Raw genomic sequence first — 15,308 nt, forward strand, 5'->3', positions numbered from 1 at the left:
AAAACATGTCACTAAAACGTGGCAGGTGCTAGTGACAAGTACTGCTCAATGCAACAACAATCAATAGTCAAGGAACAACATTTAAAACACTGACAATTTCAAATCACCCCATTTTCAAAAAATATTGCTTTGCTTGTAGTATCTCTGAGTCCCAGTAATGCAGAATTACTTATGCTATTGCACTGGTGTTAGGTACCTGGAGTGACCGAGACAGACACAACAGGGACAAAATGCAGGTATGAAAATAGTAAACTTGCAAAGCCATTCCCATTGCAACTTGTGTAGCATCAAGCATATTAACTAACATTTAGCAAACTTGGCTTTGAAGGGACAATGAGCACATTAACTGTGAGATCTATGTAAAGACACTTCAAAATGGATTAGTTACCTAGGTTAGAGCAGGGGTTCTCAAACTGCGGGGCGCAAGGTCATTACATGGGGAGTCAGGAGCTGTCAACCTCCACTCCAAACCTTGCTTGTCTCCAGCATTTATAATGGTGTTAAATATATTTAAAAGGGTGTTTAATTTATTAGGGGGGTGGCACTCAGAGGCTTGCTGCATGAAAGGGGTCACCAGTAAAATTTGAGACCCGCCGGATTAGAGGATTAAGAGGAACTAGACTAGAAGAATTCTGCTCAGGACTTGCAGGCTCATGTAGTCCAATGTACATTTTTACACACACTGACATCTGAAAATGAGTAGCGGGTCCCCAAGGGTTGAATTTAGGGAATTACTGAGTTTTCTGACATCGCTAGCCAAACGTATTAATATTTTACAAGCCCATAAGTGTGCTAGGAGCCTCTCAGTTAACACTGAGCCACATCTCTGCCCCAAGAGTTTGTAATATAAATTATGGACCTGAGATATACGATAGGTGAGAATGTCACTTTCATTAGGAAGCACATAGGTTATAGATCTCACAGCCGCTGTAGCAAACAACTTTGATGCAGGTACACTGCACGTGCAGTGAGCTCTATGATGGGGCGGGATCGTGGAGTTCTCAGATATTCCCTTGAAAGAATTCACTTAAATTTTTTCCTTCAACACATTTTCCCCCTTGTATGATAAACCTTTCATGCAATCTTTCTGCGGCACAACATAGCACAGATTTACATTCAGGTAGACAGTCAATACATTCCAGTACAAATAAAACAGCTGTAGATGTGGGAAGGAGAGTTGCAGTAAACTGAATGGCTCACGGAGTAGAATGTGTAGTCATTAGAGACAGGCCCTTCCAGGAAAGTTCAGGAATCAAGAGTGCCTTGTTCCTGTTTAGCTTAACCTGCTTTGAAAACGGGTTCAAATAAACAGGAACAAGTCACTTTTATTCCAGATTGAGTGCCCACAGCTGGAATTAGTCAAGAATAGCTATTGCACTTTGAATTTACACCCTACCTTAATCTAAAACCACTTTCACACATAGACAAGCTCTTGAAATGAGATTTGACTATAGGAAACAAATTAGGCGGAATCGGGACTGGGGGCAGATGTTAAAGGCAGCATTCACCACTTGTGATGAGGAGAGAGAAGGAAGGAATCTGGTATTTGAGCACCACTGTAACAGGAGCATTAGAGAGAAGTTTGGAGAAATATTGCCCCTTTTCCTTCCCTGCTAAATCCAGGGAAGGCCTTGGAGACTTTTGTACTAGAATCGGTTGGAGAGGAAGCCAGGGAAGACTTGTGGGAAATAGCAGCAGTAAATTATACCATACTGAGCTCAAGAAACAAGCCAATGCCTTGGAAAGTAGGAATTACAGGCGTTGGGAGACTACTGCAGGAAGATACAATGGGGTGAGACAGGGTTAAAAGAAGTGAAAAGGGTTTTGAGTTGAGTGCACCTAAGCTCCTACCACTAAGGATAAATCTGGAATTGGGGGTGGGGTGGGAGTGAAGTTTGGGATGAAGATGGTTTGGTTACTACAGACAGATTTACCCCTGGCATTAGTTAATTCCCAGTCTTGATCAGTGGCAGTGCATCTTACAAGCACCTGCACCACATGGTCTCACTCCCTGCAGTGCAGGTGTAGGAAGAGAGAATGTGACAGGAAGAGGGGGACTTGGTTTTCCAAGCCAACTCGATCTAGATTTTACTGTTTGCTCCCCTAGGGCTCGTACTGACTTTACACAGCTTGGGCTAGGGGGACTTTAAAACCCAGTACATCCTACAGCAGGATCCAAAATGCGTTATGTTCCCTGGTCACATGCAGCAGTATGTGCTGCACTCTTGGCAATGACAGGCATGTTAAGACAACACATTGCTTTGCTTCCCATAGTACAGCCACATGCCGCTTTTAAACTGGAGCAGGGTTTGTCTGGGTCAGCTGTATAACCCGAGATTGCTCCATGCTGTTCTTTTGCTTTGCAAGCCAATTTCCCAGAGCTTTCACTTTCTGTGGCTCACATTATTAACCTGAGTCTTTAATGACGGCATGTTCTGATGTATTGCTCCACCGTGGAACCGACCACTTCTCTCTCCCCGGACAGTCCAGCATTTCATCATAGACTAGATTATATTCACACGCTTCCCTGGGATATACATGTAAAATCCCTTGGAGAGGGGAAAAAAAGAAATGGAACGAATAAGGATCTCAAGACCATATTTTGCAAAGTAAGTAAATAACCCAAACCATCAAACATCTCCCTACCACCTGGCAAGCAAGTTGCTCATTCCTCTTAAATGTGGACCTTGCACCAGTTATCCAGACCCTCAGACGCTCCTGGCTAAATTAGTGCAATGCACTTCACCTGGAGTTCACCCAGAGCACAGCTGCTTGCTTTGAGTGGTGGAGGATGGTGTGAATTCATAACCTATATAAGTCTCTGCACTGATTTCTATTCACTTGATACCACTCAGTGGGTTGTGTGGTTGTTAAGAGTCCTGATGTCCAGGGCCGGCTCCAGGCACCAGATTCTCAAGCAGGTGCTTGGGGCGGCCGCTCCGGAGAGGGGTGGCACGTCCAGGTATTCGGCGGCAATTCGGCGGACGGTCCCTCACTCCTCCTGGGAGTGAAGGACCTCCCGCCGAATTGCCGCCGCAGATCACGATCGCGGCTTTTGTTTTGTTTTGGCTGCTTGGGGCGGCCAAAACCCTGGAGCTGGCCCTGCTGATGTCTTATGCAATAGTTATTGGAAACTCCACCACAGCACGTGGTTTGATTGTGAAATGCCTAGATGGCAAAAGAATCGAAAGCACCAGGAATTAAAGAGCGGTGAACCATAAATTCTAAGCCGAGCTCTGACATGTTCTCTCAAAGGCAACTTTTGCTGCATTATAGATGCGTTCAAAATACATTTTTATACAGCCATGCTGCTTTTGCTTTGTAAGAAAAGTTTCACCTTTAATACGTATGTTTATAAAGCTAGCACGGTGGAATAAAATAAGAAGCAAGGTGGTTATTACTGCAAGCAATTTTAATACAAAAAAACTGTTTTAAACAGTTCATTGGTTGAGCTTCAGTTTCTGCCTCAATTAACCAATTGAGAGAATCACACAGCAATATGGTCAGAGCTGAAGAGGAACAATATTTAATAAATACAGGAAGTCCAGATAGCCCCTCCCCAGACCCACCCTCATGGTCACTTGGTCAGTTGATTTTATCACAAAGAAAAGTCGCATACAAAAGCGAGATAGGACTTGCTAGCAAGTGCGCTGGTGAGACTCATTTAAAGGACAAGCAACTGTGCATGTAAGTCCCAGGTTTCTTCTAGGAGTACAGGTGACGTAATCTCAGCCTGGTTTGAAGGAGAATGACCAGTCAAATAATAAATAGGAAAAGAGGTGCAGATAAATAGCAATTCTGTAACAAACAATGTGAGTCAGTCTCTGATGCAAACTGACTGGGTGGCCATCCAGAAGAGTCTTCCAACTTGTAGGACAGGAAGTGACAGAAGCACCTTTTTGTCCCATCCTCTAAAGGACGTATTTGTAGTGTTGCCAACCCAGTGCTCTCTTCTGGATAACTTTAAAGTTCTACCCCCAAAACCCATCACTATTATTTGCTCTTTAAAAGCGCAAGTGCTGGGACAGTATTTTAAAGACAGCATTTGTAATGAACCCCTTTACTGTAGCATGTGCAAATTTTATTAATTCAAACAAACTCCAATTTCTTCAGGTAAAATCACATAACCTTTAAAAAAATGGAAGCAGACACCCAAAATCCCCTCACCTCATGTTTCTCTGTTTGAGGTATCCATGATTTACAAAAAAAGAGTTCCTTGAACACTGTAGGATTCAGGTTTTTTTGTTTTTTTAAATATAATTTATCTCGCTGAGACAGCAAGTCAAGTTTATAAAGATGCATTTAGGAACAATCCTAAAAGATAAAGCAGGTTCACACCCTGCACCGCGCAGAAATCCTATTTATAATTTTTTTCTTAACTTTTTTTTTTTTTTTTTTTTTACACTTTCACATCTTGACGTTTTTTGCTTGCTTTCTCTCTCCCACATTTCAGTTTTCTGGGCCCCATTGTGAATTGGGGTGACCAGGAGGCAAATTTTATCTACATAAATATTCACATGAAAATAGTAACTTACAAAAAAGAAAAAAAAACCCCAAATAAGGCAGCTTCATAACACAATTATTCTTTTACACTTTTAACAATATAATTTTTCCCGTTTAGAATAAATATACATCCAATGTACGTAGCAGGGTTAAAAATTGGACACAGGTTTGTTTTGTTTTAGGGGGTGTTGGTACAGTATTATCTCTTGGGGCCTGGAGTTTTGGGGGTGGCAGTGGTAGTTTTCTTGGACATAGTTGGGATTTTGGAAGGTTTTGCCAACCCCCGTCGCGAACTGCCTTGACCCCCCGCCGTGCTGCTTTCTGAAGTGTCCGAACAGGCTGACTGGGTTTCCAGAAGGTCAAAATCGGAGGCGTCGCTTCCCCGCCGGCTGCTGGCCCGACTCCCGGCCCGACTCCCAGCGCGACTTGTGGGACGACTGGCTGTTTTTTTAGGATCTGAAATTAAATCCAGGTATTTGTGACCACGCTGAAACATCTCCCCATTCTAACCCTTAGCAAATGGACCCCACCCTCCTTCAGTACCGCCACCAGTTTGCAGATCCAACGATAGCAGCAATGTTATTAGAAGACTGTGCAATAAATACAGGATCACTGGTCGCTCTGTGATCTACAGTGAGCAACTTCGCCCAAAACTTTAAGACTCACTGAAGAATTTCACAGATTGTTTCTGGCTCTCACTCCAGGCTCTGGGAGACAGAGGGTCTGTGGTATGAAACTTTAATTCTGAACGCAATTTAAAGAGGAAACCCCTCTTAAAATGCATCCCAAACTACTCAGGGTCAAGGCAATCACTGAAACATCTCTACTACAAGTGGATAAACAGTCCAGCCTGTATAACGATGCCCTTTAGTTTATCCTAAACTATTACAGATGGTCAGTAGCTTCTCCTTTCTCTTGATTGGAATCCATAGACAGGGACAGCTATGAAAGGAGGTAGCACTTATTTTAGCATCCATTACAGGTAAAACCGTCAGCTTAGGACTTACCAGCCCGATTGGTTTTGGCACCTGTAGAAACGGGAGAGGAATTATTACTGGTATCACCCGCAAGAGAAGTTCGACTAGAGTGAAAAGTCGGTCGCTTCAACTTGCTGCCTGCAGACGGAGTCACCTTTGAATAAAGAATGCATCGAGAGTCTTTTAGATGTTATGGTATAATTCACTTTGTAATGGGTTAATATCAGAGGTAGATCTCGGCAACAGGATTCCAATATATAAATACCACCATCATCGTAAAGGTCAAGGAAAACATACACAGTAATTGTTTTATTGCTAAACCAAAGCCTAGTCCCTGAAAACATTCATACCAGTGGTGGCTTTGGGCCTTCAGGATAGCACTACATGCTAGTGCTTTTGCCTTCAAACCCATTGTTAATTATTTTGTTTAGTTGGATATGTTTTTATATCTATATCTATCCATCTCTGACTAAGCTACAGATCTATTTCAAAATCCCTGCCATCTGTAGTCCATCTGAAGGACCAAGTACTGGTTTGGGTCTAAAAGCCACACAAAAAGTCACATGAAATCCTGGGAAATTTTTAATATTTAAGAAGTCCAGAACAATTTTAAAAGGTTAATTATTTTTTGGTGAAAATATGTTGGGTTTTTTTTTGGTGGAAGTGTGCCAAATTTCAGTCCCAAGTGACTTAATAGGGCCAAGGGATTTCAGCCAAATGTATATAAATTGGGACAGGCAACCAATAAAGAGAATTTTAAATATTAAAAAAAAAAAAAAAAATCCAAGCCATTCATTCAAGCACTAGTGGCGAATGAACACATGAAATGCAGGCCAGAAGATCTCTACCATAACTGAAAGCTTCTCCGTGAAGTTTTAGATGCTATTCACACTCTGGTTTCTGTTAAACAGTGTGTTCCGTGACCTCTACGATGTTGCAGATAAACACTAGAGGAAGCAACACAACACAAAGCTTTCTCCCACTGTTACTTCTCTTGCCACAGAAAGAGGAAACTGAAGAAAGCGTGACTGTACGTCAGAATAACATCTCTCATGAAGAGAGGACTCTTGAGTCCAACTGGAAAGAGCAGCTCCAAGTTTCTAAAAGAAGTCTAGTGCTGGTTTTAAGACAACATAAAATAATTGCAGGAAAACAGCCACCCAAGGTTACATCCAATCCCGCAGGTACTGGGATTCTGGCATTTTACATAAGAACGGCCATACTGGGTCAGACCAATTGTCCATCTAGCCCACTATCCTGCCTTCCGACAGTGGCCAATGCCAGGTGTCCCAGAGGGAATGAACAGAACAGGTAATCATCAAGTGATCCATCCCATCGCCCATTCCCAGCTTCTGGCAAACAGAGGCTAGGGACACCATCTCTGTCCATCCTGACTAATAGCCATTGATGGACCTATCCTCCATGAACTTGTCTAGTTCCTTTTGGAACCGTTAGAGTCTTGGCTTTCACAACATCCTCCAGCAACGAGTTCCACAGGTTGACTGCGTTGTGTGAAGAAATACTTCCTTTTGTTTGTTTTAAACTTGCTGCCTATTAATTTCGTTTGGTGACCCCTAGTTCTTGTTATGAGGAGTAAATAACACTTCCTTATTTACTTTCTCCACATCAGTCATAATTTTATAGACCTCTATCGTATCCCCCCTTGGTGGTCTCTTTTCCAAGCTGAAAAATCCCAGTCTTATTAATCTCTCCTCAGATGGAAGCTGTTCCAGACCCCTAATAATTTTTGTTGCCCTTTTCTGAACCTTTTCCAATTCCAATACATCTTTTTTGAGATGGGGCGAGCACATCTGCAGGCAGTATTCAAGATGTAGAAGTACCATGGATTTATATACAGGCAGTATGATATTTTCTGTCTTACTATCTATCCCTTTCCTAATGATTCCCAACATTCTGTTAGCTTTTTTGACTGCCGCTGCACATTGAGTGGATTTTTTCAGAGAACTATCCACAAGGATTCAGAGATCTCTTTCTTGAGTGGTAACAGCTAATGTAGACCCCATCATTTCGTATGTATAGTTGGGATTGTGTTCTCCAATGTGCATCACTTTGCATTTATCAACACTGAATTTCATCTGCCATGTTGTTGCCCAGTCACCCAGTTTCGTGAGTTTAACAGCACAAAGGGCAGACTGACTCAACAACAGCTGGACATCCTTTTGCAATTTTCAGTTCATGTCACCGTAAAAAGAAATGCCTTTTAATAGTTGGAGAGTCGCTGTGGAATAAATCTTCTGACAAACAGCTGGAGAGAGATTTCCCCAAACTCCCTCTGATGTGAATTGGAGAGATTTTAATGTCTTTCTGTCTCGTGAAGCTACAGCAAAGGGAGAGGAAGCAAAGGGAAAGTCAAGAAAGAGGATGGATGCCTCGTTGGATACATGGCAGTTAAGTTCCATCAACACGTTTTAAAGCGCTGGACAAGCCTTTGAATAGGACCAAACACAAACCGTGGAATGAGGTTTTAAGAAATTTTAAAGTAGCTCCCTCTACGTGCATTTCTCTCCAGCACATTTTTTGTTTTGAGAGCGACTCTTTTACATCGTCAGTAAATACTGGAGCTTTTGATCTGCCCCTTGGTCGGACTTTATAACAAAACCGCTGTATCTTCCCAACAGCTTCCCAAAGCCTTTCTTATGGCAACACGTAGATCATTTTATACATTTCAGGAATTATACCTGACTTTTTGATAACAAAACTTCAGAAACTATTTTCAAGGGAAGATCAAGTATGGGAGACATGACAAATTGCCGGTAAGTTAAATCACCAAAATCTACATTAAAATTCCGAAGCACCACCAATTCCCAGAAGTCAGAAAATTCTAAGTTCAGGCTGGAACTGCAGCCTCCAGCCTGAATTCGCCCCGCTGTATTTGAGTATTGCAGAGGTCTCGCATCAGTGTGTGATGTTATAGGATATATCAGATATGCTGGAATATGCTGATGGGCATATGTACTTCAGAAAACTATGGCAAGAGTGGTTACTGTGCATGCGCTGTAGCTGATTTTTCAAGTGCTAACTCGGCGATTTTATTCCTATTTTTAATATTCATAGAATATCAGGCTTGGAAGGGACCTCAGAAGGTCATCTAGTCCAACCCCTGCTTAAGAGGCCCTAGTTTTCATTATGGTCTTTTTTTGAATGCTAAAAAAAAAAAAAAAAAAAGTGGTTGAAGCCAGGAAAAGTTACACTGGGTTTTGCAATCTGGTAAGTTATCATTTTAAAATTGCTCAAAAGGGGGGTAAAAATGGATTGCAGGCATCTTGCACATTGAGTTGAATTCTCGTGTGAATTTCTTTTTAATCCGAGTTAGGAACCCCTGAAAAACGCCAACAGTCTTAGCGTTAGCTGTGCTAACAAGCGCTGCTATAATAAAAGAAAAGCATTCAGCAGAAAAAGGAATCAGCCGCATTCCTTCCTTTTAACAGGTCCTCTGACTAGCAGAGCCATACTCTACCTCGGAGCTGGACAGGTGGGAGTCGGAATTATCGAAGCCCCTGTGAGGGGTGCCAGCTTTACTGTTTACCAACCAGGGTTTGTCATAACAGCGAGAGAAGTGATGTGGAGTCTGTGAAATGGAAAATCCAAAGGAAGGGTAGGGAGAAAGGGGGGGGGGGAAGGGGAAGAGGTGAAAAGTGAGTGAAAATGGAACAGAAAAGTATCCGAAATGGGAAAAACAAACAGAAAAATACATAAATTCTAAAAGAAACAGACAACAAAATAAAATGCACATTTGGCACGATGCGGTGAAGAGGAGACACAAAAAGGCAGCCACTTCCTCCTTCATGCTAGCTGGCTGCTTGTGTGATGTCCAAGACACGTCTGCTCCTATCGCACAGAGAGACGGCAGGGGAAATCCTGCCTTGTGGAAGATAGGAGAATCGGGAATGGTCCAAAGAGTTACAATGTGAGACCATAAAAATAAAAACCACCTCAGTAGGCAACTCGGCCTTTCCTGAGACGTGTTTATGTTCCCTCTACGCATGATCACCTACCTGCAGGTGTAGTGTATGCAAAGTGAGAAGAAACTTGTAGCATGAAGGACTCTGCCATTCAGGTGTCCACCAATGAAGCATGAATTAGCCTATTTTCTGAGTCCCCCCGCAAAAACCTCTCCTACCTAATGCTTCAGCTCCTGGTCTCCTTGGAACGGGGTCTGAGTAGGTGTGAACAGCAGGAAAGCAAAGGACTTTCAGCCTTACCTTGGTTCCACTAGCCGGCGCTGCTGGAGAGGATGGCATAGAGGTGCAGCTGTGATTACTCTGGCTTGCACTAGAGCTGGACCGCGTCGGGGAGGCAGCCCGGGAGGAGGGTTTTGACCTTCGACCCCGTGACCTGAAAGGCGTCATTCCCTGCGAGGCTCCCTCTGGTAAAATAAACTTCTCTCTAAGTTCGAGGTTGGTCCTGCCTCGTGCTGAAAGAGGAAACAAAGCAACTCCTGAAAAAAAGCCACCCCTGAGGAGTTTCACCCAACTCCTGCTTAGCCCCAGGAAGACGTCCTTGCAACGTCTTGGAAACTCCATCTCTGACCTACAATGGATGTCTTGCTCTCATCCCGGTCACAGCAGAGCGAGACCAGTGCAGCATTCTCGCTCTGTTGCGACGATGTCACGTTGCTGATTGGTTTCTGAAGACTTGTGATAGGCAAAAGAACCCCAGAGGTCCAGGAGTTCAAATAGAATTATGCAACTTTTAGGCATGTCCTGGGCCTATTATACAAGTCTAGTTAAAATTAGCACACGCAGCTGATGACATTCTTAGGACAGTTTAAAAATACTGAATAGAACTGCTCGGAAAGGTTGTACTCCTGCTCTCACACCCAGCACACAGCTATGTGGAGCGTGATCAATTTTCCAAGCTATAACAACTCATATCAGAGGGCAGATGTAAAATTTGGCTCTGAAAGTCCTAGGAACTGGAGGGTCTCTCTGCAACTAGCAATGGGGTATCAATGCAGTTGGAAGTTCTATGTCCTGAGCTACTAAGATCAGCATAGGCCAGTATCTCAGAAACTCACCAGATATATACAGAGAGCAAATTCATTAAGTAGGTAGGAGCAAGGCCATGCACAAAGTCTTACAGGACAAAGGAGCCATATTAAATTCAATGTGTTAGACTGTGATAACCTCGGGATGGGAAGAACCCTGGCACCAGTGCTCTACAACACATTAACAGTGGAGACGAAGAAACAGCGTCACACTAGTAAATTCAAGAGCTTACGGAAAGCAAGCAGCACCGCTTCCGAATCATGCTGATTTCGGCAACAAGCCGCAGGCGACAGAAGCAAAGAATATTTAGCATGAGCTTCAAAAGATAATCAAAACAATGAACGCCTCAAAGACTGTGCTGAGATAAAGGGACGTATTGACTACTACCAGACCTAACCTGTTTCACATAAGGAAGAGACTGTCCTGAGTAAGGACTGTTACACATTTCCTTTTTTCTTTCTCCCAGAGGGCTGGGGAAGGGAAAGACCATTTCAGTCCCAGACCCCTCACACAGACACGCACTTTATTCTCCCTGCCAAAGAAATCCTTGTGTTACATTTTCTTTGCTTCCAGACAAAATGGGCTGGAAGCGGTTCTCCTCTGGAGTCCCAACATGCATCAGTCACTGCTTCCCTTGGGAGAGGATTTCACATTCTAACAAGCCTTGTTCTTGGGAACTTGTTCTCAATACACACTCTCTATTTGCCTTTATATTTCTCCACTCGATTATGCCCTAAACAACCCTCCTCTCTCCTTGATGCTTACATCTTCTAAGCAAAATACCTGCTTATTATGGCCCTTACTTAATCAACATCTAGTTCAGCTATCTTATTTTGTTAATTCCTTTCCTCACAAGTCAATTCTTCCAGGCCTCTAATCATTTTTACTGCTCTTCTATGAACTCCTTCCGGTGGGTTGACATCTATCTAATTACCAACATGCCCAGAACCACATGGAGTTTTACAGGTAGGCTCCTCCGTAGTGCACAGTGGAACTAACGCATCCCTCTTACAAGATACAATGGACCGTGGCCAAAATATCATTGGCTTTTTTTTGCTGCCATAGATTTATACGTTACAAAGGCCAGAAGGAACCCCACTGTGATTGTCTAGTCCGACCTCCTGTACAACACAGGCCGTTGGACGTCCCTGAATTGATTCCTGTTTGAACTAGAGGAGGTCTTTTAGAGAAACATTCAGTCTTGATTTAAACGTTACCAGTGACGGAGAATCCATCACAACCGTTGTTCCAATGGTTAATTACCCTCACTGTAAAACAAAGATACGCTTGAATCCTAGTCTGAAGTTACACACTCACACTCAGCTGGGTATGGCTCATTCCCCTTTCAGAGAATCCCGACAGCCGAATGCTGGTTGCTGCCAGGTTTCACTATGGGCCTCTCTCACTCCCTGTACTGAGCTCTCCAGAAGAGGAAAAATGGAGCAGCAGCTCCACCTTTTAAACAGAGTTTTAGCGACATGTATCTCAACTGTTGCTCTGCATGATGTGGTTTCCGGTGCTAATGTGCAGACATCAATTGCTATCAAAGGTCCTTTAGGGCATTTGAAAGCCACAAGTGAGAAACACAGCAGAGATTCCTTTAGTACACATGGGGAATTCTCCAGCTTACGCAAAGACCACCAAAAAGAATAATGTAATGTGCCAAGCAAAAAACACACTGACAACAAAAAGGCCCAGGTTGGCCTTACACAGACCTGGCCGTTCAGCTATAAAATACATAGGAGTCAGATTTCTGTCTTGAGAGAACATCCTTTATCCCTTGCAAAATTCTTCCTATCTTGAGGCTAGATTTAACACAACATTTTCATTAACAAATCCATCACATAAGATGGTCGGCACTGAACTGGGAGACTCAGAAGACCTGGGTTCTATTCCCAGCTCTGCCACTGACCTGCTGTGTGACCTTGGTCAAGTCACTTCCCCCCGGGACTCTATTTCCACTCCTTCCCCCCTCCCCCTTTGTTTTGTCTATTTAGATTCGGGACAAGAACTGTATCTTTGTGCACTTGCATAGCACCTAGCATGTAGGAGTTTCTAGGCACTATTGTAATACAAATTATTTTTTAAAAGGAAAATGGTCTGAAGAAACCACTCACTGCAATTCACTTCCAGACAGGTAGCATCTGGCCATAGTACATTGTACGCCCCAATTACAAGCTGCTTCACTGTCTGCACAAAATAGCAATACATTCGGTACAAGGCTAGCTCCCAGGTTGATTTTCTACACAGGTACCTGAAAACTAAACCCAAGACAACCAAGTGTTTTCAAAACTCACTGTGGAGTGGGTTTTTGAAACTCCAGCCTCATGTACCATCACCACAGTCTATTTTTACATCTAGAAACATCTAAAAAGGAATAATGGGAGCTGATATACAGTATGGGATGTCCAGGACTTGGCGTGGGAACGTCTATTATTTTATAAATAGAAATAAATATGTAAACTGAAGAATTGGTTCATCTTATTCATTTCAAACGAAAGTCCCACATCAAGCCCAAATGGACTTTCTCTTTCTCAAGACATTTTAGAAAGGGACCAGCTGTGATTAACTCTGATCTTTTTCTACCACAAAAAAATACTGATCCAGGAGAAACTCTCACAGATTCAACATTTCAAAATCCAGAGAAAAATCACTGACTCCAATTTTTCCATGCAGTACATGGTTCAGTTTTCCAGTCATAAAAAATTTTAAGCTTCCCTGATTTAAAAAAAAAAAATCAACTCTTTTCGGATAAACTGAAATAAGATCCCTGGGAGCTGAACTGAATAAGAAAGGAAGGATGGTTCGGTGAGTAGGACACTAGCTTTGGACTTAGGAGAGCTGGGTTCAATTCTCAGTTCTGCCACAAATGCTCTGACACACCTTGGTCAACTCACTTAAACTGCCTCAGTTTCCAATCTGTAATTGGGAATACTACTACAGTACCTCACAAGTAAATATATTAAGATTGTGAGTGTTCAGATACTGTGGTAATGGAGGTCAGATAAGTATCTAAGAAAGCACAATAATATGTCTAACTATGAATCTAAGCCCTGGTCTACACTGGGGGGGGGGGGGGGGGGGAGAGAGAATCGATCTAAGTTATGCAACTTCAGCTACGTGAATAACGTAGCTGAAGTTGACGTACTTAGATTGACTTACCGCAGTATCTTCACCGCGGTGAGTCAACTACTGCCGCTCTGCCTGCGCCTCTCACCGCACTGGAGTACAGGAGTCGACGGGAGAGGGCTTGGGGGTCGATATATCGCGTCTAGACTAGACACGATAAATCGATCCCCGCTGGATCAATCGCTGCCCGCCGATCCGGCGGGTAGTGTAGACATACCCTGAGTTTGAACAGACAGATTGTGTAGTGTGTGTGTTTTTTCCAGTTTCTGTCCCGCCACTCAATTTTCTGAGAGTTGATTTAGTTAAAAACGGTTTTAAAATGTCTCGACTAGAATATCCTCGATATTGTCAACACTGTGTCTCAGCATTCACAAAGGCAGCAGATGTGGTGGGGCAGGCGGGCTGGTTAAGAAGCAAAGCCATTCTTAATGATGGGAGAGCGGGGATGCCGGCAAGAGTGATAAAGCAAAAATAACGCCAACCTATCGGAGACTGACTGGCAATCGAAGAGCTGGAATCAGAGCGCTTTATTTTACTTCCAGGGTGGTGAACTAGAATAAAGAAAAACACACACATACAAGGAAACGGACAGAGCAGGAGAAAGCAGAAACTGGTCAAGAGAGAAATGCACAGTTGAAGGACAGCTCTTTTTCACCCCATGCAGCGCTGCCATTTTGTTTGAGAGGCAGGGAAGAAAGAGTTGGTAACTGGAATCTTGCAGGAAATTTTTTAGGCATACACACACAGAGCTTCTGGAAACAGCACCATTGTCCCTAAGTATACAGTGTGAGCGTTTTCTTTATGGAGGGCGCAGCAGCACATTAGAATCACATTTATCAGCAAGAGAGATTACATTCTTGTCTAGAGGCTTCTTACACCTGATTTTACCTACGTTTGTATGGAATTGGAACAGTTTTTATTGGATTTCTCCAACACACCAGCCATCTATCAGCACATTGGATTTGCAACACTAACATTTATAGCGGAATCCACACTGACAACTGTTTGTTGTAAAAGACACACAAGTCCACAAAGGCTGGAGTTCTTCTGAAATCGGCACATGCCATCAACCCAAAAGGAAACACACACAAGACACCAGCTTTTGAAGAGTGCAGACAACAAATCAAAATAAGGGGTTTAAACTACAAAAAAGAAATGACCAGCAAATTGATATGAAAAAAAAAATGGATGCTAACAAAATAATTTTTAGTAAAAGGAATTTTCTTTTTATTCATGGTAACTAATTTTAACTCCTTGATGCTCAAGGTTTGGATTTTCTGGAAGACCCGTTGCAAAGGTTTCATACTGTAATACTGCCATCCCCAGGTGTTCAAAAATTTTGCGATTGGCTTAAAATCATGTGATTTTACACGAACAATACACAGAGTTCTTTTTATTTGCTTTCTGATTTTTTGAATCTTCAGGTGCACTCAGATCACATTTTCAAGCTTTTCTCAGCAACCAGGAGGGCGACAAACTTGTTTGGTTCCTTTGAAATGAAAATTGAGATTCTCACCTATTCACGTGACTCCAGAAACTGGGGCTTTAAGAACACTACCAAATATTGAGAGACTTGCAATAAAAATCACACTAAGTTTTTGGGTTTTTTTAGTTCCTATTTTCTCCAGATCTTCCTTTATTTGCACAAGCCCACAGACTAATGAGATCTGCTTCAAAGAAGCATCTGGCG

At 42.8% G+C, this 15,308-nt stretch overlaps 1 protein-coding gene across 6 annotated transcripts in view; it reads right to left on the reverse strand.

Annotated features, from left to right (window-relative positions):
- Positions 1 to 3,393: 3,393 nt before the first annotated feature.
- The window catches only part of MACF1 (microtubule actin crosslinking factor 1), a 248,478-nt gene continuing 236,563 nt past the window's right edge, over positions 3,394 to 15,308 (reverse strand). For 2 of the 6 annotated variants that reach the window (XM_054011642.1, XM_054011643.1), the window contains exons 97-101: positions 14,101 to 14,169; positions 9,704 to 9,915; positions 8,959 to 9,069; positions 5,511 to 5,634; positions 3,394 to 4,959 (exon numbers count right to left, since the gene is read on the reverse strand). In XM_054011642.1, the coding sequence (XP_053867617.1) occupies positions 4,703 to 4,959; positions 5,511 to 5,634; positions 8,959 to 9,069; positions 9,704 to 9,915; positions 14,101 to 14,169 (773 nt within the window). In that variant the 3' untranslated portion in view covers positions 3,394 to 4,702. The remainder of the gene's footprint in view (positions 4,960 to 5,510; positions 5,635 to 8,958; positions 9,070 to 9,703; positions 9,916 to 14,100; positions 14,170 to 15,308) is intronic. The other 4 variants (XM_054011640.1, XM_054011639.1, XM_054011644.1 and 1 more) reach the window with 2 other exon arrangements.

Source organism: Malaclemys terrapin, chromosome 22, assembly GCF_027887155.1.
Source record: "Malaclemys terrapin pileata isolate rMalTer1 chromosome 22, rMalTer1.hap1, whole genome shotgun sequence".
Lineage (NCBI taxonomy): Eukaryota > Metazoa > Chordata > Testudines > Emydidae > Malaclemys > Malaclemys terrapin.